Source organism: Sorex araneus, chromosome 6, assembly GCF_027595985.1.
Source record: "Sorex araneus isolate mSorAra2 chromosome 6, mSorAra2.pri, whole genome shotgun sequence".
Classification (NCBI taxonomy): domain Eukaryota; kingdom Metazoa; phylum Chordata; class Mammalia; order Eulipotyphla; family Soricidae; genus Sorex; species Sorex araneus.
The window spans coordinates 29,240,253-29,266,673 of NC_073307.1; the positions used below are offsets into that span (position 1 = coordinate 29,240,253).

The following is a 26,421-nucleotide window of genomic DNA, read 5'->3' on the forward strand; positions in this document are numbered from 1 at the left end:
TATTGGCTCTGTGCTTAGGGGTCACTCCTGGCAGGACTCAGAAGAGCATATGTGACACCAAGGATTGAACAAGGATTGGCCACATGCAAGAGCCTACCTGTTGTACTTACCCTCTGGAGCCTTAATTCTATTTTCTGAATATTTTTCTAAAGCTACTGCCCATCCTTTAATGGTGGTTGAGCACCTGCCCCCAACCTCGGTTATTGAATGTAGTATGTTAGGTAAAGCTAAAGTTTAAAAAACTACATAAATAGTGTTAATTTGCTTAATAAAGATGAGTGCTAAAGTAGGGGGGGAAAGTAAATAGGAATAGGAAAGCAAAGGGTGAAATTTGTGGGGAGGGAAGTGTGAGTCACAGCCTACTGTCCTCTGGGCTTACTCCTGGCTCTGTGCTCATGGATCATTCCTGATGGTGCTCAGGAGACCACATGCAGTGCCAGAGAAAGAACCACAGTCCATTGCATGCAAAGTTAGTATGTTAACTCCTGTACTCTTTCTCCAGCCCCCAAAGGGTTGAAATTTTAAAGGGGTGGTAGTCAGATTTCAGTGAGAAGATATTTGTGGAAGTGCTTGGAAAGTGTTCAGGTAATGAGAGCTGTAAATGTATTTATGGGTATGAAGAAACAGAACATAAAGGGAAAGAAACGATAGATGGAGGTGAGAAAGGTTATAAGGGAATAACCAGATCAAAATAAACAGACAAAGTAATGTTAGGAATAGATAAAGCCAACACTACTATATTTATGAATGACTAAATGGAATGGAAAAGTAGTATAGATGCTGAGCTAACAATTTATAGCATGGATTTTTAAATTTAGAAAAATATTGCATAGAACAGAGAAATATTTAAAAATAATAACATATAAGAAATTCCCAGCTGTTAGAAATAAAAGATAATCCTACATAGGGAAAAAATGTACTAGCTAAGATGGATTTGTTTCTAAACGTTGGCCATAATCACCAGAAACTGGGTCTTTCTAACTACAGGATAACATATTGTACTGGTTGGCTCTTTCAAAGATATGGAACTGATATTTCCCATAAAAAGCAATCATCCATGGAAGAATTTCATCCCCTGGGCAAGGGAATAAAAAACTCTTGTCAGATTAGACTGAGTCCAAGAATTTTGCCCTAAGTGCTATTCTGTGTGGAATGGAGACCCTAACTCCCCCCTACTGAGATAACAAAACTTAAAGTTAAATGTCTCTCCAACGTGGAATCTGATTTTCTTCTACTCCTATGGTGAGGGAAATTCCAGCTGATACATGAATATTAAAGTCCTTGTTGAATCCCAATAAAAACACCATGGGTGCCAGGCAGAGCAAATCTAACTGCTCTATAAGGATGCTTCTTCCACAAGAGTCACCTGAGCTTTGCACTCAAAATTCAGAACCCAAAATGCCAAACTCTCTTAAGGTACAAAATTTTTTAAATGACAGAACAAGAATAATAAGTCCACAAAATGGAAAGTGGTATTGAGGAATAGAATTTAGGAATAATCTTAGGAACAGGGTTTAGAACAAATATTAGGAATAGACCTTCCATATGACCCAGGATTTCCCTCTGTGGCATCTACCCCTAGAACACGAAAACACAAATCTGCAAGGATATATGTACACTTCTGTTCATCTCATATTGTCCACCTAGAAACAACCCAACAATAGATGAACAGATGAAGAAATTGGGGTCTATAGACTCAATAGAATGCTACTCATTCGATTCAACAAATAACATGAAAAAACCACTTAGAAGACTACGAAGTGACAGATACTTTACTAATCTAAAGGATACTGTATAGGTCTGTTTAAATTTTAGTTGTCAGCTTCATTTCTGTGCTTGTATTCCCTTCTCTAATAATGGGGGTAGGGATGAGGGCTAGAAGCCTGACAGCTCTACTTCCTGTGTCCTTCCCTGGGACTGGTTAGAAGGGAAAACAAGTGTGAGGATTTAAAAGGTATCACAGGGAGAGAAACCATTTTTCCCTTCTGTTTCTGGCTTTACAAGCAGTAGCAGCTGCACTAGATATGCCCAGCTCGCTGCCTCGAAGAAGGGCATTCCTGGGCTTTGAATAAGAGCACTTGCATCTTTTTTGCTCCTTCACATTATCAATTATTTTTGATGTACATAGTTTTTGCCTCTCTGTTCAATAACAGATATAAGATATCCAACAGACTGCAGCAAACATCATGTTGACTTTAATGAGATATTTGAAGGTTTTCCTGTGAAGACAAAAATAGGACTGAGGCATCTCCTCACGGTTTTCCAGTGTACATTATACTAACAGTCTCTGAGCAATAGGCTAAGCTGAGAAAATGAATTAGAAGGAATTAAAAGGAGGCAAATGCCATTGACTAGATAACTTAACAACTAGTATTCTCTCTGTGTCTCTGTGTGTCTGTCTGTCTGTCTGTCTCTCTCTGTACATCCAATGGTGCTTAGGGGACCATGTGGTGCAGAGGAATGAGTCCAGGGCTCCCGCATTAAAAAGCACGTGCTCCAGTCCTTTGAGTCATCATCCTACCCCCAGACATTTATTTTCTTACAGTTTCTCAGAGTTCTGGAGTTTGAAATCCTAAGGTCAAGGCTCCAAATTGACATGGTTCTGGGAAGGCTCTCTTCCTGGCTTGCAGATGGTCATGTTCTTGCTATATCCTCACATGACCCCACCCCAGAACAAGGACTTGGAGAGGGAAATGGGGAGTAGGAGGCAGAGGAAGGAGATGAAGAGGGAGAGGTGCTTTATGTTGGTGGAGACTGAAATAGTAAATACCCAAATAACATTAAATTCCATGAATTTGATTTTATAAAACAAAATCACTCAATCATAAGCTATGAAATAGAGAAGTTACATTTTATAACTTTAAGGTCCTACTTCTGTTATGAGTCCATACCTTATAAAGGGATCTTCTTGGGAAAAACAAAAAGGAATATGACTGATGGTCAGAGTGTTCCCTTTGGATTGACCTGCTGCTGAGCTGACTTAATCATCAGCCGTATTTCATATTTCAAACTATATTTAGCTAGAATCATGTTACTAGTCCTGGTAAGCTTTAAAATAGTCTGAGTTAGTAATTCTGTCCATCAGGATTTGATCAGAGATGTAAACCAAAGTATTTATTTGTTAAGAAGTGACGGTTGTTTTCGGGAGTTTAGCTCTATTCATCTAAGACAAAAATGGTGTGTGTGTGTGTGTGTATGTGTGTGTGTGTGTGTGAGAGAGAGAGAGAGAGAGAGAGAGAGAGAGAGAGGAGAGACACCGAGATCTATTCAAAACATGAGATTTTAAAAAAATGAAATATAGTAGGGTCAAATGGTCAAAGTCATCAGAAGTGGCAATTGTGGTGACTTCCATTTGGGTGTTTCTATGTAACAGCCTTTATTCTGAGGGCGGAAACCAATGTGGGGCTACTGCCAGCTGCCGTATCTGTCTATTGCAATTACGCAAGTCAGAACAGGAGAAATACCACGGGTGAGTTCAGAAACCTATAGAGCTTGCTATTCAGTAACGAGTTCAGTCGCCAAAACAATGCCTGACCTCCACAAGTCCTTGCTCTGGTGCTGCCCCACTGCAGTGTTTAGGGCCTCTAGAAATTAGGGACTTCTCTCTGAGCCAGAATCCTAAAACCACAAACGTTAGGATATTCCAGCCTCCCCAACTGCACATCAGCCTGGTAAATGAGTGCAGTTACCTTTGGGGATGTTCAGGAGGCACATTTACAGGACACGTTTTTGGCTGTGTACCAGGGAACCTGACCCCCCCCCCCCACACACACACCAGCTTTATTCGGGGACTAAGTCTATGCATTGGCTCCAGTCTGGGTATTGATGGGGGGCCCAGGCTCTCCTCTGTGTGATAATGATGAGACTTCTGATCTTCAGACGACCTGGAGTTTTCCTACGTGTGCAAATTGTGCTATACAAGATTTCTGACCCGTCTAATTCAGACCCAGTGGAACCAGAAGCAACTAGCCAAACATCAAAGGTCACAGATTAATTCATTTTTATTACAACTTGGGTTTTGCGTTCCATGACACGCACTACACCCAGCTTGTCTTTGGTGATTCACTGCCACTTGGAAACTCGCCACCTTAGGAGCTTATCATTCTTTGGCTCCAGAGAAGCCGCTCTTGTGTCTTGATGTAACACTTTGGATCCACAAGTTCTGCTTTGTGCACCCATATGGACACACTGAATTAATTCTACTGTACAGTCCTTCTGGTCAGGCCCCACATTTCTGCCAGCAGGAATCTTGCCCTTCGGTGTGTCTTTCCTTCTCTTGGTCCTCCTCTAACTACTTCCTAAGACCTGCCAAGTTTAAATTTGGTGATTGGTCCAGCAACCATGACAGGTGATCAGGACAGATGCTAAGGGGACTCTGCTGTCTCCTGCAAAGATACTTTGGGACAATTTGGGCACAAGGAGACCAACCTCGGAGAGAGAAAAGGAAAGTTGCTACAGTGAAGAAAACTTCTTACAATTTAAAGGTCAAGGACAAACTTCACGAAAATCTATTTCATTTAAATCTGCCCACAGAGCCCCCACACCAATTTTCCAAGTCCCTCTTTTCCCCATCAATGCCCTAACTTGAATATAAGAGGACCAGTAGGGCCTTAAATCCAATTTGCCTTGTAATTAAATCCCCCTACAGGAGAGTTCTTCAGTCTTTCTCCCCTGCGGCCCAGCACTAACCTGTGGAGAGAAGTTGATGCCTGCTATTCCACAGACTCTGTGTTTGCCTCTGAGAAATATCCATTCTTTTACTGGCATATGTTTTGGGACAGTAACAAACAATCAGAAACTCTAAATGTCTGTCCAAGTTGTTACACTGGGACCCTGCTCCTCTCCATCAGGCTTAGGTGGGCATTACAGCTCTACCTCCCTCACCCGCCTTTGGTCCCTCCACATTAGCTGCCGCTCGCCCAGATGCTGTCACTGGACTTACATTGAGTTTCTATCCTCCTGGGTGCCTTCTGCTCTGTTCTGCCCCAGTGCCAGCCTCATGCTTCCCCCTACTCCTGCAACAGTCACTCTATTCCGTGCAGCCAGGCTGCCGTGGCCCAGCCCCATCACATGGCCTGAAGGGGCCACTCACCTTTATTTTCTGAAATGCATCAAGAACCAGTATCCCGGGGCTGGAGTGATAGCACAGTGGGTAGGGCGTTTGCCTTGCATGCGGCTGACCCGGGTTTGATTCCCAGCATCCCATATGGTCCCCTGAGCACCGCCAGGAGTAATCCCTGAGTGCAGAGCCAGGAGAAACCCCTGTGCATCGCCAGGTGTGACCCAAAAAGCAAAAAAAACCCCAAAAAACAAAACAAACAAACCAGAAAAAAAAAAAAAGAACCAGTATCCTCAGGGCTGGAGCAATAGTACAGCAGGTAGGGTGTTTTCCTTGTATGTGGCTGACCCAGGTTTGATTCCCAGCATCCCATATGGTCCCCCGAGCACTACCAGGAGTAATTCCTGAGTGCAGAGTCAGGAGTAACCTCTGAGCATCTCCGGGTTTGACCCAAAAAGAAAAAGAAAAAAAAAAAAAGAACCAGTATCCTCTTGTTCACATCTTGTCCATGCTTGCAGGGAGGTGCCACAGAGTTTAAGGAGTCTTTAGTACTAGCCACACACTCTCGAGTCATTTGCATATGTGCTAGCTATAAGGATGGTCACATAGGTGGTGTGAAGGCAGGGATGACGCATTGTACAGTACCCAGAAATCTTGAAATCTCAGCCCTTAGAAAATTGAATTTTGTTTACCATGCTGAGCTTCTTCCAGGAGCTACATAAGTCACTTCTTTTTGACCCAGTTTTCCAACCCATTTGAATCCCTATCAAAGTCCAAAATATTAGTCCTAGAAGATGCTTTAATGTGTATTTCAATCAGTGAAATTAGGTTCAGTGGCAGGTGTGGGACTCACTTCATGCTAAAATACGGAGGATAGTTCTTCCATCACAGGACTTAAGAAGGCTTTATCAGAGTAAAGGAGATGTAAAATCAATAACCACTTACCAAATAAGTACATTATGACAGATGCTGCAAGCACATCTGTGATCATAAATCTTTGTCCTGAAGCAGCTTGCATTTTAGCAGGGAAATGGACCGTAAATGTCAGTGAATTATAGATGGAGGTGATGACCGTGAAAACGGGGAGCAGAAGAGTAAGGACAAGTGGGTGTGTGCAAGGGCCCCATACACGAGGAGAGCAGTGGTGTTTTCCCCAGCATCAAGGACAGACATGAAGGGAGAGAGAAGGAAGAGAAAGTGAATTTCAGGCACAAGGCAGAGCTAGAGCAAAGTCGTCCCTTGAGAGCATGCTGGGCTAGAAGAGCAAGGCCAGTGAGTCAAGGTGGGTGGAGGCAGAGATGACGGGATACCAAGATACAAAAGACTTCGTATCTCAGAGTCCTGCCATTTACCTGGAGCAAAATAGGAAGGTACTAGAGGATTTTGAGCAAACAAAAACTCTCTGTGTTATATTTTAAAAGCTTACTCTGGGGCTAGAGTTATAGCACAGCAGGTAGGACATTTGCCTTGCATGTGGCCGATCCGGGTTCAATTCCAGCATCCCATATGGTCCACCGAGCACTGCCAGGAGTAATTCCTGAGTGCATGAGCCAGGAGTAACCCCTGTGCATCACTCTGTGTGAACCAAAAAGAAAAAAATAAAAGCTCACTGACTACTGACTATAGAATTTAATTTAGAAGAATAAAGATAATGAGTTTACTGGGATGGAGGAGAGGGGCCAGTGGCTCGGTACAGAGCAGTAACTGAGTAGGTGGTAAGAGTCAGCTTCAAGAATGTATGAAAGGAGAGACAAATACAATTTTCTGATAAATTGGATGTGAGAGATAGAGATGAGTCAAAGTTAACTTTGAGATTTTATTTTTTTTAACCAGAGCAGATGAGAGGACAAAGATATCATCAACTCAGGGTGCTAAGATGAGAATGTCCGAAGATGGAGCAGGTCCATCCTGAAGAGCAAGATCTGTAAAGCGGAGGATAAATGGAGTCGGATATTTGTGTAAGGAATGCAAGGGGAAGATGAGTTGAGAGCTATACTTGGGGTTGTCAGATTAGAGACATTCACAGCCCAATGAACAGATGAGATTATTGATGAAGATATTAATGAAGTGATCAATGATAGGAGAGAGGACCCAGGGCTGAAACTGGGGAACCCCAACCAAGAGAGGAGAGACCAAGTTAGTCAAACACTGAGAAGAACCCCAGGGAAGTAGGAGTATGGTGTCTTGGAAACGAAAAGCACATCAAAAAGGAGAGAGTGATCAAAGTCAGAAATTCTGTATCAGGTAAGACGAGAACTGAGAACTGACCATCAGAAAGATAGACATGACAGGAACAATTCTGGTGGATGGTATAAGCAAAAATCAGTATTACTGGTGTGTGTGTGTGTGTGTGTGTGTGTGTGAGAGAGAGAGAGAGAGAGAGAGAGAGAGAGAGAGAGAGAAAGAGAGAGTACAGGGAGTAAGGTGCTTGCCTTGTATACAACCGACTCCAGTTTGATCCCTGGCTCCACATATGGTCCCCTAAGGACATCAGGAATGACCCATGAGCACAGAATAAGTAAGTCCTTAGTAAGTCCTGAGCACCCCAGGTTCTCTCCACACTATCACCACACCACCCCCTCTTAAAAAATGAGCATTGGGGCTGGAGCAACAGCACAGCGGGTAGGGAGTTTGCCTTGCACGCGGCTGACCCGGGTTCGATTCCCAGCATCCCATATGGTCCCCCAAGCACTGCCAGGAGTAATTCCTGAGTGCAGAGCCAGGAGTAACCTGTGCATTGCTGGGTATGACCCAAAAAGAAAAAAAAAGAGAGCATTACTGGAGGAGGTTCAAAAGAGCATGGGAAGGCAAACACTGGAGACAGAATTTACAGATGGCTATTAAGAAGTTAAGGGGGTTAACTGTAAAGGATTTTTAGAAGGCAAGGTCAGAGTGCAAAGGGCTGGAGCATACTTTGTATGCAGGAAGCCCAATTTTGATTCCTGGCACCATATGGTACCCTGAGCACCACTGGGTATGATCTACCCCCCACCCCAAAAAGAAATTCTCAGAATGGAAAAAAAAAGTATGCCCAAATATCATGCTTGTAGACTGACAGAAATTATTTTGTGGAGTAGCAAGCAGGCACTCCTGCAGGGGGGATTAGGATCCAGCGTATGAAATGAGGGACTGACTTTAAGCTGAGTACAAATTGCTCATCTATGGTAATAAGCACCTGGCAGGAGGTAGCGGGGGGTTTATATCTTACTGATAAATTGCTTGTTTGACCTGCTTCATCACACAGCTCACAAAGTATGGAAAGTCAGATCCATGGGAACTCAGCTTTTGAAGGTGCTACCGATGCTATGAGACACCTTTTGTCATTCCATATCCTACAGACACTTGCATGTTCACAGGAGGGAGGCTGCCGAGTCTTGACTGAAAGTGTGTCCTGGACATATTTAGGGAAGGCCAACCATGGGGTCTTCTCGTGGTCGCTGGCATTTAGCTCTGATTTGAAGATGCTTTGGATTTGATTAAGTCGATAGGTGGAAATAGAAGGGAAAAAAAGGAAAAAATAAGCAATTACATTTTACAGTCAGTTGAATTACATTTAGACTAGAAGGGAAGAAGACACAACTTTCTATTTTAAGTATGTGGATAGGGTAAGGATGAGTCAATAAAATTAGCTAAGAAACAGTGCTAGGAAGAAGAGAAAATAATCTATTTTAAGCAAATGGATGGGGTGACAATTATTTAATTACATTAGCTAAGAAATCACTGAGTGCTTACACTTCTCATACCTGTCAGGGTGAGAAGTCTGAAGACTTGAATCTAGGACAAACTTAGAGCTTGGCAAAAAGTGTAAAAATCAGTGATCAGTTGAGTTGTCAGATAAAGGCCGGGCAGGCTGTCCTTTCTGTCTACCTGAGGGAAAAGCTAGGGATGGAAATAAGAAGTTTAGGGTACTCATGTACTCCTGTGTTTTTCTCTGTCCACATCAGTAAACACATCATTTTGTTAAGAAGGCTTCAGAGATAAAACACTCAGACTGAAGGAGGTAATGTGTGATCTGAGGCTACAATAGGACTGCAGGGTCCTCGTCTGCAGTTATACACACGGAGGGAAGGTACAGACAAGCACACAGATGTGTTGCTGCTTCCGTTCTTTTTATATTTTCTTTAGCAATAGACTGCTTCTTGATTTAATAGCAGGTAGGGCGTTTGCCTTGCCCGTGGCCGACCTGGATTTGATTCCTCCGTCCTTCTTGGAGTGCCTGGCAAGCTACCGAGAGTAACCCGCCCGAACGGCAGAGCCTGGCAAGCTACCTGTGGCGTATTTGATATGCCAAAAACAGTAACAACAAGTCTCACAATGGAGATGTTACTGGTGCCCACTCAAGCAAATTGATGAATAACGGGATGACAATGCTACATCAATAATGCAATAAGAGCCACATATAAGGTACTTACAACATATCAGCATCTGTTCTAAATTACAAGGCATTAATTACAAGTAGAGATAATTATTCCCTCTTTACACAGGAAATTTAGGCACTGAGTGTTTAGGTGACCCTTCTGTACACACAAATATGTATACTTGGCAGAGCACACGCAGCAGTGCTCAAGGCTTACTCCTGCCTGCACTCAGGGATCACTCCTGGCAGGCCTGGGGACCATATGGGGTGCCAGGGATTGACAAGGCATGCTGCACTATCTCTGGCCCCTGCAAAGTATATTCTTTTTTTGGGGGGGTGTCACACCCAGCAATGCACAGGGGTTACTCCTGGCTCTGCACTCAGGAATTACTCCTGGCGGTGCTCAGGGAACCAAATGGGATGCTGGGAATTGAAACTGGGTCGGCCGCGTTCAAGGCAAACACCCTGGCACATATGCTGCCTGAGCCCATGTGCTGCTTGTGCCCATGTGGCCGAGCACATGTGGTGCCCGAGCAAATGTGTCGCCCGCATCTCCCGCCTTGAGATGTGTACTTTCATGCTTTTGTGTCCAGTGCTAGGATGTGTGTAAAGCTTCCTCCACCCTTGGAGAAGCCCGAGGTCTCTCTTGAGTGCGTTATTCTTACTATTCTCTCTCCCACTTATCCCTTCCTCCCTCCCTCAGAAACTTCTGAATAAAATCTATTTACTTCAAAAAAAAAAAAAAAAAAAAAAAGAGGCAAACACCCTATCCGCTGCGCTATCGCTCCAGCCCCTGCAAAGTACATTCTTATTCACACTCTATCTCGAGACTCAGGGGCTTCAGGTTTCTAAAAACTTACTCAACTAGAGTATACAACCCTTGAGAGTCCCACAATCAGCATGTATGACACTTGTATTCCCCAACTCCCAAATTTGCAACAAAAACAAAAGAGAAGATTTTTGTTCAGGGGCCACACTGGCAGTGTTCAGGGCTTACTCCTGACTCTGTTGTCAAAGATCACTCCTTGCAGGCTCAGGGGACCATATGCAGCATAGGAGATTGAATTAGGAGGGAAGGTAAGAACCCTACCCGCTGTGCTATCTCTCTGGCCCTGTATGATGAAATTCAATCCCTTTTTATCCCAAAGTAAAATTTGACTGAGTGGGAATTTCTTGTCTTTGTGGAACTATTCAAGCAGAAAAACTTAGCTACTCTTTCTTGTGAACTCAAGCAATTTCTGGGAGCACTTATCCATGTGAGCATTAGGTAATTATTATGAGTCAGAACTGTTTAGAAGGTTTGGAGTGTGAAATCTTATCCACACTGCTAATTGTCTTATCACGTTAAAATTATAACTTTACACAATTGTTGTTGTGAATTCCTTTAGATAGAGTTATTTAAAGCAGTGGTTCATAACCATTTACACTTGTGGACCTGCTCCAGCAATTGAACTACCACTGATTTAAATGACTGCTCCCTTCTTATTCATGTGAATTAACAGTGATTTGCTACACTTTTTAATAGCAATGGTGAAATATTAAATTTATGCAATTCACCTCTATGGGACAAAAGACAGGAGGTAAGAAAAACGGGAATGCATATAGATTTAAAATTAAGATAATTCATTTTTGCAGGTAAGTAGAAACATTTTCCTCTTTACCCTAGAAACTGTAGAGGAGGAGAAGTATAAAACCAAGAAATCAGAGGCTATTCTATTAGGGATGAGGTTTCTCCACTCTGTAACAGAAGCAGTCCATGAAACATCAACCTCTGGGTAAGGAGTGTGGGCATTTTCGGGGGTGTATATCTTTTCCCCCACATATAGACACACTCCTGTGCTCATACGAGAGCATTTAATCATAGACTCTGAGGCTAGGAGTCACATTTCTCACTTATTTTGTATTTTGTAGACTATCTAGTGCTGTTATTTACATATAGGAGGGTACTGATAATATTGGTTTGACTGGGTGTGCTGGTAAATGTGTCAAGTTGACTGGGCAAAAGGATGCCTAGATATCTGGGAAAACATTACTTCTGGGTGTGTCTGTGAGATGTCTTTGAAAGAGATTAGTCTTAGAATCAGACTTAGCACCTTATAAATGTAGAGAGGCTCCAGTCAATCCACTGAGCAGAAAAGTGGAGGAAAGGTGAATTTGTTCTTCCCTGGAGTTGAAATATCTACCTCCCCGTGCACTCGGACAGGGATGCTCCTGGTCTCCACGATTCAGATCAGAACTGACACTAGCAGACTCCCCAACCCTAACACCGTTCTCTTATGCCTTCCAACAGGGACTGAATGGAACCAACCACTTTCCCAATGTTTCAGTTTGCATGTGGTTGACTATGGGACTCCTTGGTCTCCATAAAAGACCTCTAATTCCAAAGAGAAATGTACATATGCATATATGTCTTATTTATATATTAGTTCTAGTTCTCTGGAGAATCAAAATACATTGGGTGATAGAATGAATAGATCCTTCACAGTCTCATTGTAGGTGCTCATGGAGACAATTCAGTCTTGGAGACATACACAAACAAGTGGATATAACTCGGATATTAATGTTCAGACATGCAGGGGCACAAGAGTAAAGAACTGTGATCTAAAATCAGACCATCACACACAATTTACCAAAATACCATCTGGCAAATGGCTCATCCTAGCAAATTTCAGCAATCATTCTGCCCTGATTTGCTTTCTGATCTTAAATAATTTATTATCTCTTATCATTCTACCTAGTTTTGTACTTCTATAATAGGATATTCTGTCAAGGTGCCATAAAGCCACACATTAGCTAAATGTGCAACTGTAAATGGAAATAAGTGCTTGGAAATATTTTGAGGGAAAAGCCAAGAATATTCTAGAAATAGGGTTATTCCCAAAACAAATGACATAATTAAATGCAAGACCAGAGCATTATGTGCTGAAATTTTACATTTACAGAAATTCAATACCTCTAAGTAATTCCTGTATCAACCATTACTCAGCTATATTGATTTAAAGTAGAGAGGAATCAGAGAACCAAAAGAAGAAACAATTAAAAACATATTCCCATAGATACCTAGATAACAGCTGCAATTACCAACCCACAATTTTTCTTTTCCTGTACCTATGTATATAAAAGCCATAAATGTTTTTTGCAAATGATACGATTGCAACCCAACTTCTAAGGACAATAATGATCCACCTCACTGGGTTGTACTTTTCAGTCTTATTTGTTCACTACTGTTGAGGAAAATAACAAATCACTAGTCCCTGGAAGAAAAAAAAGGACAGTTGTTTTTTTTTATTGTCAAAATATATGAAAGGGCCAGAACTTTATTCTTCAGAAAAAGAATGTTGAGGGAACATTAAGAATAAGTAGTAAATGTGGGTGTATGTGTAAGATGTGTCAGGGAACCAGATTAATTAAATGCTAAGAATGCTTCTTAAGATTTTAAACATAACAGGCTTATGGGTTTACCAAATAAATGGGCATAAACTATATCCACCACTATCAATAACAAAATTTTTCTGCTCTTTTTTTTTTGACTTGTTTTTCAAGTAAGTGTAGCTGGGTTATGTGGTGGTGTAAAAATCACTGGGATTAATACCTCATATAAATTACACTCTAATAAATGCTTTTTCCTAAATAAAACTTTTATTGTGGTGTAATATACATACAGAATGGCACACAAATCACAATGTAATATCAATGAATATTTACAAAGTAAACTTGACTGTTCAATCTCCACTTACATAACAATACAGAACACAGTGATAGTGCAGCCAGCAAGGCACTTGCCTTGCACGTACTGACCAGGATTCAATCCCCTGCATCCCATACGGTCCCCTGAGACTGCCAAGAGTGATCCCTGAGTGTGGAGCCAAGACTAAGCCCTGAGCACTGACTGGTGTGGGCTCCCCTCCCCAAAATACAGAACATTATTAATATGCTCGTAGTTTATTTCCAGTTTGGAGTAATACAAATAATAATGCTGTGGCATTGTATATGTGTGTGTTGGGGGAAGGGGAGTTGTTTTATTTTGGAGAGGTCATACCTGTAGTTCTCAGGGCTTATTCCTGTCTCTGAGTTCAGGGATCCCTCCTGGCAGGGCCATTTACAGTGTCAGGGGTCAAACCTGAGTTGGCCATGTGCAAGGCAAGCACCTTAGCTGCTATAATCTTTCTAGCCCCGTATGTGTTTGTGGTATTTTTTGGCCATACCTAATAGGGGGCTACTGTGAGATGTTGATGTACTGGGGATTGAAACCTGGTCCTCCATCATGCAGAGCATGCAAAACAGCCCTTTTCGCCAACCCAACTATTACGTAACTTTGAGCATGTCTTTCGCTATAGTTCCATTCCATGGAATGCAAATTCTGGATCAAAGTGCCTATCTAGTAGACACTACCAAACAACTTTCCAGAGTTGAGCCACTTGGCATTACTGTCAGTACTCAACGGGAGTTCCATATATTTCATACAAACTTTGTCAGACCTCGGTATCTATCATTTACATTTCAGTTATTCTGGTGTGCGTGTGCTACTAGGTTGCCTTCCCTCCCCCTCCCCCCTTTTTCTCTCCCTCCACCGTGGTTTCCAAAGTTGCTCATAATATACTTGTTATAGGCATTCAATGTTCCAACACCAATCCCATGTCCAGTGTGGCCTTGCCTCCACCACTGTTGCCAGTTTCCCACCCATCCCCCAAGTCTGCCCCCTTAGCAGGCATAAAATAATTTATTTTATATTGCTTGTTACAAGAAAATGAATAATGGAATTGTCCAAAAATACTTCAGTAAAAGAAAATTTTTGAAAATTGTTATATCTCATTAGGGGATATAAGCTGTTTGTTGCTAGAAGAACCTTCTGGGGTTTTTCATTTATCTTGGGGCATTTTTTCAATAGGCAGAATAGCACAAATGTTAAGAATGCAAACTCAGGGGCTGGAGCGATAGCACAGTGGGTAGGGCATTTGCCTTGCATGCGGCTGACCCCGGTTCGATTCCCAGCATCCCATATGGTCCCCTGAGCACCACCAGGGTAATTCCTGAGTGCAGAGCTAGGAGTGACCCCTGTGCATCGCTGGGTGTGACCCAAAAGCAAAAGAAAAAAAATGCAAACTCAGGACACAAGCCAAGTTTCCATAACTATGTCATATACTTGTTATGGAAACTTGCATTTTTCTTTTTGCAAAATAATTTATACTCAATCACTTGAAAAAAATTATTTATCTTTTGCTTTTTGTTACTCCTGGCTCTGCACTCAGGAATCACTCCTGGCAGTGCTCGGGGAACCATATGGGATGCTGGTCAGCTGCATGCAAAGCAAATGCCCTACCCACTGTACTATTGCTCCAGCCCCAGTTGTTCATGATTCGGTTTCAGTTATATAATGTTCCAACACCCATACCCTCACCAGTGTACATTTCCCACCACCAATGTCCCCAGTTTCCCTTCTAATTTCCTCACTGCCTGCCTCTGTTCTGTGACAGGCACTCTCTCTCTCTCTCTCTCTCTCTCTCTCTCTCTCTCTCTCTCTCTCTCTCTCTCTCTCTCTCTCTCTCTCTCTCTCTCTCTCTCTCTCTCTCTCTCTCTCTCATTCTCCTTTTGCGCATTTGAGCATTATGGATTGCAATACGAGTGCTGAATGTATACCTGGAATTTTTGTCCTTTTGGAATGTCTGCACAGATTCGTGGTGAAGCAGTGGAGGTGGGATGTTGGCACGGCGGCAGACCTGGGGTGTGGGTGCGGCTGCTGGGGCTTTGGTAGGGCGGGGACTCAGCTCAATCCCTTCCCAAGGGTGCCCCAGAGTTTTGATCTGAAGGCCAGTATACCTGTAAATTTTAGTGGCTTGGCTTCCATCTCATCTGAGATTTGTGGTGAGTCTGTGAATCTGGGCCAGTGAGTTTACATGGCAGCAGTTGTGGGATGTTTCTTTCTTTCTTTATAATTCAAAGGTGTTTTATTTGGAAATTTTCACATGACTATGTTAGAAATTCCTGCAAAGTGGGTTCCAGGAGCTCAGGCTCCTTGCACTGCTTCTCACACAGTGTGCTCCTCCAGGTGGGGCAGGCTAGTGCTTCACTGGATCCCCCTGACTTTTCTTTTTGACCTCCTTCCTTCTGTGATCATTTTTCTTCACACGTCTCAGGAAGCTACCGGGACTCTTAAGAGTGCTTCTCTTGGCAGGAGTCTTGCCCTTTTCTTGTCTGTCTACAACAAAGCCAACAGCATGCTTGGGAACACTAGAGACCCTTCCAGTTTTGCCATGGCAACGCTCCTGGGGCATTCCTTTGTGAACTGTGCCTATTCCCTTGATGACATCTACGGAATCACCTTTCTTCTAGATCCCCATGTCTGTGGCCAAAGGAACAACTCCATGTTTCTAAAATGCTTAGGGAACACAGAGTTCTAATTCATTTCCTCTTTGCATTTGTGGAGGTTATTTCGGCAATTCCAGCTGAAATGGTCTTGTACTTTTTCTACTCTCACTGAAAAGTTTTTTTTTTTCTTTTTGGGTCACACCCATCACTGCACAGGGATTACTCCTGGCTCTGCACTTAAGAGTTACTCCTGGCAGGGCTCAGGGGACCATATGGGATGCTGGGAATCGAACCTGGGTCGGCCGCCCTACCTGCTGTGCTATTAATCCAGCCCCTCATTGAAAAGTTTTTGCATAGTTTTTTTTTAATTTTATAAATTCCCTCTTGATGTAATTTATACCCACTCTCCTAATACAAGTATTTTGGACATTTGATTCTTGATATATTTAATATTCTGTAAGAATTATTTGTAGACTCTAGGTATGAATTAGAAATGTATAGCAAAAATTATTATCTCATGATTTCATTAGTGCTGAGACTGTATCCGAAGCCTCACACATGAAGCATGCACTCTATTACTGAGTCACAACATACTCATTTTTAAAATTATCTCTGGAAAACAGAGGTTCTTTTGGTTTATTTGAACTGCTCTGCTGACACCTGGCAGTACTCTCTGCATGCAAACCATGTGTACAACCTTTGAGCAATCTCCCTAGCCATAATAGAGCTTCTTAAATTTAATGCAGTTCAACCAACTAATATTTTCCCCTTGGGGCTAGAGAGATAGTACAGCATTTGCCTTGTATGCGGCCAACTTGGGTTCAAATCCTGGCATCCCATATGGTCCCTTGAGTCTGCCTGGAGTGAAAAAAAAAGACTATCATTCCTTGGGGCTAGAGAGATAGTACACTGGGGAGGGTGTTTGCCTTGCATGTGGCCAACCCAGGTTTAGTCTCCAGCATCCCATATGGTCCCCTGAGCACTGCTGGAGTAATCCCTGAGGGAGAGCCAGGAGTAACCCTTGAGCACCACAGTGTATGGCCCAAAAACCAAAAAGAAAAAAAATTTCCTTACTGATAACACTTTTTTTGTGTTATAAGAAATAATGAAAATATTCTTCAATGTTTTCTTTAAGAGATTTAATGTTTTCTCTTTTATGTGTTATCCATACAATTTTCAAAATGGATTTCTTTAGTATGGAATGTAAGATTTAGTCCAAGGTATTGAAAAGTTGTTTGGGGGGCTATTCCTGGAAGCGCTGGAGGTCATCACCAGGACCACCCTAGCAATGCCTGACCCACACAAGTACTGAGGCTCCAAGCCAGGATCTGACACATGCAAAGTATGTGATTTACCACCTGAGTCACATTCTGACCCTGGGAAATTTTTCATATTGCTGTTATTCACTGACCACCACTTGTTGTAAATAACTTCTAAGTGAGAGAGTTAATATAACTTCTAAGTGAGAGAGACTCTTGCCCGAGCGCCTGGCTGTCTTCCCCAGAGCCCCTCGGAATGATGGGCTCCAGCTTCCCTCCCCCCCAGAGCAGCGCTCCTGGCAGACCTCCAGAGCCTAGCCACGGCCATGCTCAAGGCCTCTCTCCACATGTTCAGACGAGCCTCACGCATGAAGGTACTGGCAGAGGAACCCAGGTGTGTGGGAGCCGGGGCTGAGACCTCCAAGCCTGCTCGGATTGGGACTGGGTCTCCTCCACCCAGATTTCCCATTTCCCAATAGCTAGGCGGTCACACCCAGGGACTGCCCCAGCACCATGGAATCCCATCAACAGCCAGCATCCAGAGACTTAAGAGCAAGCTCTCAGAAGTGCGTGGCTACTTCGTGGCCTCGTGATATCTTATAGCCTACTTCTCCCTCTGGAAGAACCTGGCAAACTACCGGGAGTTCCCTGCCCACATGGGAGAGTCTCACAAGGTCCCCATGGTGTATTAATATGCCAAAACCAGTAACAAGCTGGGTCTCATTCCCCTGACCCTGAAAGAGCCTCCAATGTGGCATCGTTGGGAAGGATGAGTACAGAGAGGCGTCTAAAATCTCAGGGCTAGGACGAATGGAGACGTTACTATGACTGCTCAAAAAATTCAATGATCGACAGGATGATGATGATGATGATAAACTTCTAAGTGATGCTTTTAAGTCTAGGTACATAAGGACAACTATCTTCAAAAAAATTATATAATTATCATGTGGCAAATTTTGAACACTCTAGATTGCCAGTATAGTTAATATCAGTAAATTCATTTGTCTTTAGAGGTTGGCAAAATTTTTATGTAAAGAACAAGTTAGTATATGAAACTTCTGGATCAAATAGTCCCTGTCATAATGATTACTGTTGTTATAATATAAGGTACTCCAGATAGCAGCCTTAAGATTAAGGCTTAACAGAATCTGGAAAAAACCAGAGTGCCCCAAAACAGATGACTGGTTAAAGAAACCCTGGTACATCTACACAATGGAATACTATGTAGCTGTCAGAAAACATGAAGTCATGAAATTTGCATATAAATGGATCAACATGGAAAGTATCATGTTGAGTGAAATGAGTCAGAAAGAAAGAGACAGACATAGAAAGATTGCACTCATATGTGGAATATAATGTAACTGAGAAGTACAAGTTGGCAACGATGCAACTTCTGGCAGATATCTCTTTGGACTTAGTTACTAAAATACTAAATTACAGAAACCCAAAACTGAGAGGCCGATAAGTGTGGTCACTCGACCTCATACCTCTTCATCCTCAGCAATGGAAAACAAATTATCTAATGCTTCCTTTTCAGCAGGTCTGACTTTAGGGGAGAGACTCTCCAAACAATAATAGTGAGTTTTGTTGAAATATTGTATGCAATCAAAGTGAAAGTAAAGTGAAATTTATTAGTTACACAGGCGGGGGGGGGCTTAGGGTGGGGGGGCTAGGGGCGTGGGGGGGTTAGGGGTGTGAGGGGGTGGGGTGGAGCTATACTGGGATTCTTGGTGGTGGAATATGAGCACTGGTGAAGGGATGGGTACTCGAGCACTGTATAACTGAGATTTAAACCTGAAAACTTTGTAACTTTCCACATGGTGACTCAATAAAAAATTAAAAAAAAAAAAAAGATTAAGGCTTAAGGGGTGTTGGGGCCAGAGTGATGATATAGCAGGAAGGGCACTTGCCTTGCATGTGGCCAACCCGGGTTTTATGATCTGGAATTTTCATTTCTTTATTGATCTATGGCCATTGTGTTTACACTTAAATAATTTTGTTGTCTATGGAAATTCTGCCACCTATTCTCATTATCATATGTTTTGAATGCAACATTGATGCTTACATAGATGTTTATAGTTGCATGAGACATAACTGTAGTAAAACAACCACAGTAAAACTTTGCCAACAGTTAAGAACCTAGAGTTTTCTCTCTCTATTTTCAGTTTTCAGGCTACACCCAATGATGCTCAGGGGTTATTCCTGGGGGTGGATCGGGGACAAACCATATGGGATGCTGGGGTTGAACTTGGGTCTACTGCGTGTACAACTGGTTGTGATATCTCTCCAGTCCTTAGTTTCCTTCCTTAGTTTCCTTCCTTCCTTCCTTCCTTCCTTCCTTCCTTCCTTCCTTCCTTCCTTCCTTCCTTCCTTCCTTCCCTCCTTCCCTCCTTCCCTCCTTCCCTCCTTCCCTCCTTCCCTCCTTCCCTCCTTCCCTCCTTCCCTCCTTCCCTCCTTCCCTCCTTCCCTCCTTCCTTTCCTTCCCTTCCCTTCCTTTCTTTTCTTTTCTTTTCTTTTCTTTTTTTTTTTAAATCCTTTTTTGGGTCACACCCAGCAATGCTCAGGAGTTACTCCTGTCTCTGCACTCAAGAATTACTCCTGGTTGGGGCTGGAGTGATAGCACAGCGGGTAGGGCGTTTACCTTGCACTCGGTCAACCCGGGTTCGAATCCCAGCATCCCATATGGTCCCCTGAGCACCGCCAGGGGTAATTCCTGAGTGCAGAGCCAGGAGTAACCCCTGTGCAAAAAGCAAAAAAAAAAAAAAAAAAATTCAAAAAAAAGAATTACTCCTGGTAATGCTCAGGGGACCATATGGGATGCTGAGGATTGAATCTAGGTCGGCCACATGCAAGACAAACACTCTACCTGCTATACTATCACTCTGATCCCTCCTAGTTTTATTTCTTATATCCATTAAACACAAGTTTGCTTGTGTTTAACTTATACAAGTTCAGATTTGAGTTAGCACAATTTAATTCAACTCTTAAATTGTTCTAAATTATGTGTCATGTAAACTGTCATATTCTTTCTTGCTTCAAATCTTCAGTGAAGAATCCTTTTCCACACACGCCTGCCAAATCTGATTCTCCTGCCATATACCCTCTCTTAACTTCTGCCAAAAGATTGTTTTATAAAGTTTTGCTGGGCCTCTAAGCTCATATATCTGCAATTAGAATTTGTAAAATCCACTTTCACTGGATTTCATAGTCAAAGTGAAATGTTAGATTGGGGCAATGCCCTACAGGAACCCCAAAATAAATAAACAAGTAAATAAAATAAAAAAGTCTTAATATTGACATTGCTCCAGAGAGAAGTTATCTAGATAATCATCACTCTCAAAACTTTTATAAGTAGTTTACAAAATAAACCCTAGGCAGTATTAGCAACTTGCCACACGCTCTAGAATAGTGACACGAAGCCTTTGTTTTGCAATGGGTCAAGAACTTCTGAAATGTTTTAAGTAATTGTTGTATTCAAACTTAAATGAATTGTTGCACTCAGTTACTTAAAAATTCATTTAAAATACAAATGCATACAATAGCAGGACAGGGCGCCATAGTTTATAAAATTTTCTGATAGTCAAATATGCTATTCAAATGTCACACAGAAACTTTATTCCATTGTATTATAGTATGAACATGGTTGTGAATATAGTGCGACAGAGATAAACATGTGGATTATCTGAACTGCTCCTAATTATAGTTTGTTAAAAAATAAGTCTGGTAAAATATTCAAATTAACGTGAAGAGAGAATGCTATAAGAAAAATTCAAATTAAAGGGAAAAAGCTACGGAAACTAACATACATACATACATATACACACAGCAGAGCTTAGTGGCAGAGGACATGTTTTCACATGGATGAGGCTCTGGATAATTCTTGTATCCACCCTCCATATGTATATAAAAAAACTAAAAAGAAATCAGCCTAAAGTATTTCTCAAAACATTATAATACAGACACTAACTGAAACAGTAAGTTTAAAAATTTATACATTCATTATGCCTTGATAAGAAATATACATGGGAAATGAAAAGTTAACAAAATTTTGAACACACATAATACATCTCATAGACTACTAAATAATCTCAACAATATTGGGAGGCATTGAGCACAGTCTCCAGTTATGTTTACTTTCCTAAATAATTTTGAAAATTTTTTATCTTTTAAAAATATTTTTAGATGACACATTGTAGATAGTCTGGGCACAGAAACATTTCTGCCAACAGAGCATGCATTGACAACCACAGGAATTAAAAACCCTGTGTCATCATTAAATGGAGAAACTGATAAGTGATTGAGAAAGAATATGCTGTTCACTAAGAAAATGACAAAGTTGCATAGATAAGAGGAACAGAAGTTATTAAATACACTGTTATAGCTCATAGCATTAGATGGTAGAATGCCAAGAAGTTTGTGATATTGCCACTCTCATCAGAGATGGGTTTTATGCAAGAAGAAAAGCTATTTAAGTTTGTCTAAACTAAGGGAACAAAGCTATAAATTGCATCCGTACAATAATGTCTAGCTGTGACCTAAGTAGAACTAAATCAAAGAAGACTTTTTATGTAATATGGCTATACCTTTAAAAAAATTAGGATTTGGGGTCAGAAAGCTAGTTTAATGGACTAACATGCTTCTTTGCAGAGAGGAGATCTGAGTTCAATCCCTTATATCACCTGGTTTTCTGAGCACCTCCAAGAGTGACCTGCACACTAAAGCACTACTGTGACCCCAAAGCAAAAATAATCATGCAAACAAAAATGAGGATTTAATTACTCCACAGATATCCTGAATCATTTTGATATTTTTCTCAGAAGACTGATTTAAAAATCAGTCTTTACAGGAACACAAAGATAAATCTTTACAGGAACACAAAGACCTTTTCTTTCTTTACAAGGATACTGTGTAGTTTTACTTGTTAGCTACAGAAACAACTTTTGTGCTTGTTTTAAGAAACAAAGCACTCTCTATCTTCTGTGGAGAACTTATTTTTGACCCAATTTAATGTTTTGGGAATAAACAATTTAATCATAATTTTAATATAATTAATTTCACAAGGGAAGAAAACTGACTAATTTGTGAAATCACTGCATTACCAAATAGGGTAAAACCAACATCAAAGAAAAGTGATTATACTATACTTCCTGGAGCACTTAGTTTACTTTATTTATTTATTTATTTATTTGTTTTTGGGTTTTGGGCTATACTCCTTGGTGCTCAGGGCTTACTTCTGGCTCTGAGCTCAGTGATCACTCTTGTTGGGGCTTGGGCCACAATAGGAGGTGTCGGGGATAGAATCTGGGTCAACTGTGTATAAGGCAAGGCCATACCCACTTTACTCTCCAGCTCCGAGCACTTAGTTTACTTTTAAGTTTGAATTTCAATAAAAATAGGTGGCCTTCTTATCTACTGTCCCTTAGAATCATTAAGTACTATATTTCTTAGCAATGTCTTTTTAAACGTAAAATTTAACTGTAAAACTACTCTTTAATTCACTCATTTCAGTATGTCAGCTTAGAAAAAAATTCCACATTTCCAGGACTTTTGCCAGAGTTATGTATTTTTAAATTAAAAGTACAAAGACTTGCTTTTATCCTAGAAAAGTCACTGTTTCTGAGTTGGCGAATCACAGTACGGCACGTTTTCTACAAGAAGGTCTTTCCTAGGAACCAATTCTGAAAGGAAAACAAAAGAATGATTAACATCATTAAAATTAAAAGAATGCAAATACACTCATTTCCCCTGAAGTTATAGTAAAAGAGCTAATTTTAAGGTAAATTTTCCAGATCTCTGTATTTTATAGGGTCACTCCTGGCAATGCTCAGGAGGTCATGCAGTGGCAGGGATCGAACACAGGGCCTCACACAAGCTAGGCATGTACTCTACCATTTAAATTATTGCCCTGGTCTTCCAGGTATACCTTATTTCAGTGAACTTTCAATGTGGGGTCCATGATTTTAAAAGAAGACAGTTAACATAATTCTCATTCCAGATTATATAAAAACATAGATAACCAGTTTAACCTTTTATCATTTACTGCTGGACTGGAGTGATAGCATAGTGGATAGGGCGTTTGCCTCGCACACAGCCAACCCCGGTTCGATTCCTCTGTCTCTCTCAGAGAGTCTGGCAAGCTACTGAAAGTATTCCGCCCACAGAGCCTGACAAGCTATCTGTAGCATATTCCATATGCCAAAAACAGTAACAAGTCTCACAATAGACATTACTGGTGCCCACTCGAGCAAATCAATGAACAACGGGACGATAGTGCTACAGTGCTATCATTTACTTCTAAAATATACTTAAGGAACTTAACAAAATTCAGATAAAGCATATTATCAGTCATCTAATGGCAGGCCCGTGATAATGAAAGCCATCAAGTGAAAAATTTATTCTACCAACTGTGTAAAAAGGCTTTTCTATATAAAAATCTCAAATTTCACATAACAACTGTTATCACTTTGGAGTATTTTGGGTCCTTGCACTAAATGAAGAATAATGCTGGAATTCAGTGAGCAGAAACCAGGGATCTATGGAATGGTTCTGGTGAGTGAAGAATTTTTCTATTCAAAATGCCAAAATTGCCTCACTGAGGAATATTGTTGAGCAACCACCACATGACAAAAGAAAAGAAAGTTTAGTCCTACATAAGATTACTTGCTGGTGTCAAATGAGATAAAGTTCAAGATAGAAAACTTGGGAGGAGAGACAATATTTCTTCTCATAGACGAGCTATATCTAGGAGAACTGCAGTGATATGAAATAAAATTCTTAATAATCTCTTGCTAATATTCCTAAGACAACAATTATAGTTGTGAAAGATGATTAAAGTCCGAGGAGCTGCTCTAGCTCAAGGAGGAAGACTGAAAAGACATGACTATGTGTTACTTGGTGATCCTTAACTGAGTCTTAGATCACAAGAAATTTTTCTTTTTCAGCTATGAAACACACGTGGAAAAACTGATAACATAATTCTATCAATGTTATATTCTGGTTTTAAAAATATTCTGTGGTTATATAATAGAATATCCTTGTATATTCAGTAAATGTGCATTTAAATACTTAAAAAAATACATCTTTCACTGTGCTGAGGCCAATCAGCTTAGTGGTTGCCAAGGTTACAGTCAGCAACGCTGGTGGGGATAATGAGGTACTGGAGATTAAACTAAGAATCGTGGGCTGGAGAGACTGTATAGCATAGAGGGCCCTTGCCTTATATGTGGCTGATCTGGGTTCTATCCGTGACACCCCATAGGTCCCTGAACCCCTCCAGGTCCTTGAGTACAGAGGTAGGAATAAGCCCTGAGCACCTCCAGGTATAGCCTCAAAAGCAAAAATAAATAAAAAACAAACAAATAAATGAACTTAGAATCTTGACCATGTTAGGCCTAGGCTCTACCACTTACTTATACCGTATTTCTTGCCCTCGTTTGCCTTTTTAACAGGAAAACAACTTTCTTGAAAGTAACATCCAATAAAAACCTACTAAAATGTGACATGATCTGGGTAACTTTTTTCCTTCCTTTTGCTTGGCAGAGTGCATTCTGAACACATTTCTACCCTCTCCCCTCAAAAGAAGTGGGCAAATGGAGGGGCCAGAGAGATAGTTCAGAGAGTAAGGCACTTTCTTTGCACCTAACTGACCCCATTTAATCTCCAGCACCACATACAGTTCCCCAGCACCACCAGGAGTGATTCTAAGAGCAAGAGTAAGCCCTGAGCACAGCTGAGTGTGCCACCCCCAACACCCACCCCCAATCCCTCAAAAGAAAAAAAATATAGTAAGATGGATTGTTGAGTCAACAGTCAGTTGACCCTTTGGCTGCTCAATATGCCTATTACCTGTTTACTAATCTATGTAATACCCATTGACTACAGATCCCGAGGGTCTCATCCAGATGGAAATCGAGGATCTCTGACTTGTGCTCCTTTTGCACCAGGTGCACCTGAGGCTCACGTAGCAGATACCCAGTGGGCCAGCGTTTCCCAGTTTTTTTCATCATGGTCTCCTTCTGACCTTGTTTCCTTTCTATGACCCCTGTCCTACCTGTTGGTCCCCTTAATTGGTGCTGTGGCCCCTTATTTATGTGCCTTTCATCTGTAGTCCCTTTGGAGTCTCCTGGGGCCTCTCAAGGTCATATGACTCCCAGCTGAGAAAAGCTGGACCAGACCATAGTAAACAGGAATGGAATATACTATGGGAGTCGATACTGCACAGCAAACCCTGAATCCTGTTGGACAGGAAGAACAGAACTCTCACTTTGGCAAAGCAATAAATTCTCTCATCAGTCAATTTGGCATCATTAAATTCTGTCTTCTGGGTGACCCAAAGACTGTGCAGGGGTCCTGGTTCTGTCCTTTGGGGAAATCCTCCCTGCCCAAATGTACGGATCTTGAGGAAGATGTCCTGCTTTCAGGCTCTGGAGCTTTCACACACTCTACATCCAGTTTATCTGAGTTTAGAGACTCAGGATGGCCTGAAATGTTGGAGAGAATTAGACAAGCTTATGGCTTCCTGGGAATACTCAAAAACTTTATCAACTTTAGGACCAGGGATGTAGCTCAAAATACCCTATTTTATAACTTTTAAATCTATTTGCTTCCAATCATTTCCATATTGGGCTGGAGCGATAGCGCAGTGGGTAGGGCGCACAGTGACAGTGACATTTCCATATATCAGTGACTATAGGAAAACATCAGTTTCTCATCCCTTTGGCAAAGGCCTCACTTCTGCCCTTGTTCCCAACCCCTTAGCTTAATGGGCACTTTTTTTTTTTCTTTTTGGGTCACACCCAGTGATGCTCAGGGGTTACTCCTGGCTTTGCACTCAGGAATTGCTCCTGGCAGTGCTTGGGGGGCCATATGGGATGCCGGGGATCGAACCCGGGTTGGCCGCGTGCAAGGCAAACGCCCTACCCGCTGTGCTATCGCTCCGGCCCCAGTGGGCACTTCTTGAAGCACTGATAAACAATAGGTTCCAATGAATAAACGAGTTCTATGTCTGATCTTCATCTGCCAGAGGAGAAAGACTCAAGGCATTGATCGTACTTCATTTTAGAGCTCAGAGGCTCTCTGCTTGTATCAGCTTTAGTTTTACTGGATAGAAGCAACTGGCATTTTCAACCCTGTAAAGCTCTAAATTATAGGACTCTGAGCCAATTAGACTTTAGGAAACAGAAGAGTGCCCCTTAACAAAGTAGTACTTTCTTTCATCTTTGCGTTGCAAACTAGCTGAATATGCATTCATCCTTTTTTTTTTTTTTAATATTTTGCTGAAGCCAGCAAGAAATAACCAGCACATGCTGACATTCTGGTTATTTCCCTTACTACTGTAGTCTTCGCTGGTACTTGGTCTATTTCCCAAGAAACAATAGAGATACTTATATCTACCACTATAGAACAAGAATCACTGGATTAAAGCCAGTAATGGTCAGGCC

At 41.6% G+C, this 26,421-nt stretch overlaps 1 protein-coding gene across 5 annotated transcripts in view; it reads right to left on the reverse strand.

Moving 5' to 3' along the window:
• LYRM7 (LYR motif containing 7) overlaps positions 1-26,421 on the reverse strand; it is a 63,164-nt gene that overhangs the window by 14,794 nt on the left and 21,949 nt on the right. For 4 of the 5 annotated variants that reach the window (XM_055141963.1, XM_004609833.2, XM_055141965.1 and 1 more), the window contains exon 5: positions 20,483-22,659. In XM_055141963.1, the coding sequence (XP_054997938.1) occupies positions 22,589-22,659 (71 nt within the window). In that variant the 3' untranslated portion in view covers positions 20,483-22,588. Of the gene's footprint in view, positions 1-20,482; positions 22,660-26,421 lie in introns of those variants that run through there. The other variant, XM_055141962.1, reaches the window with a different exon arrangement.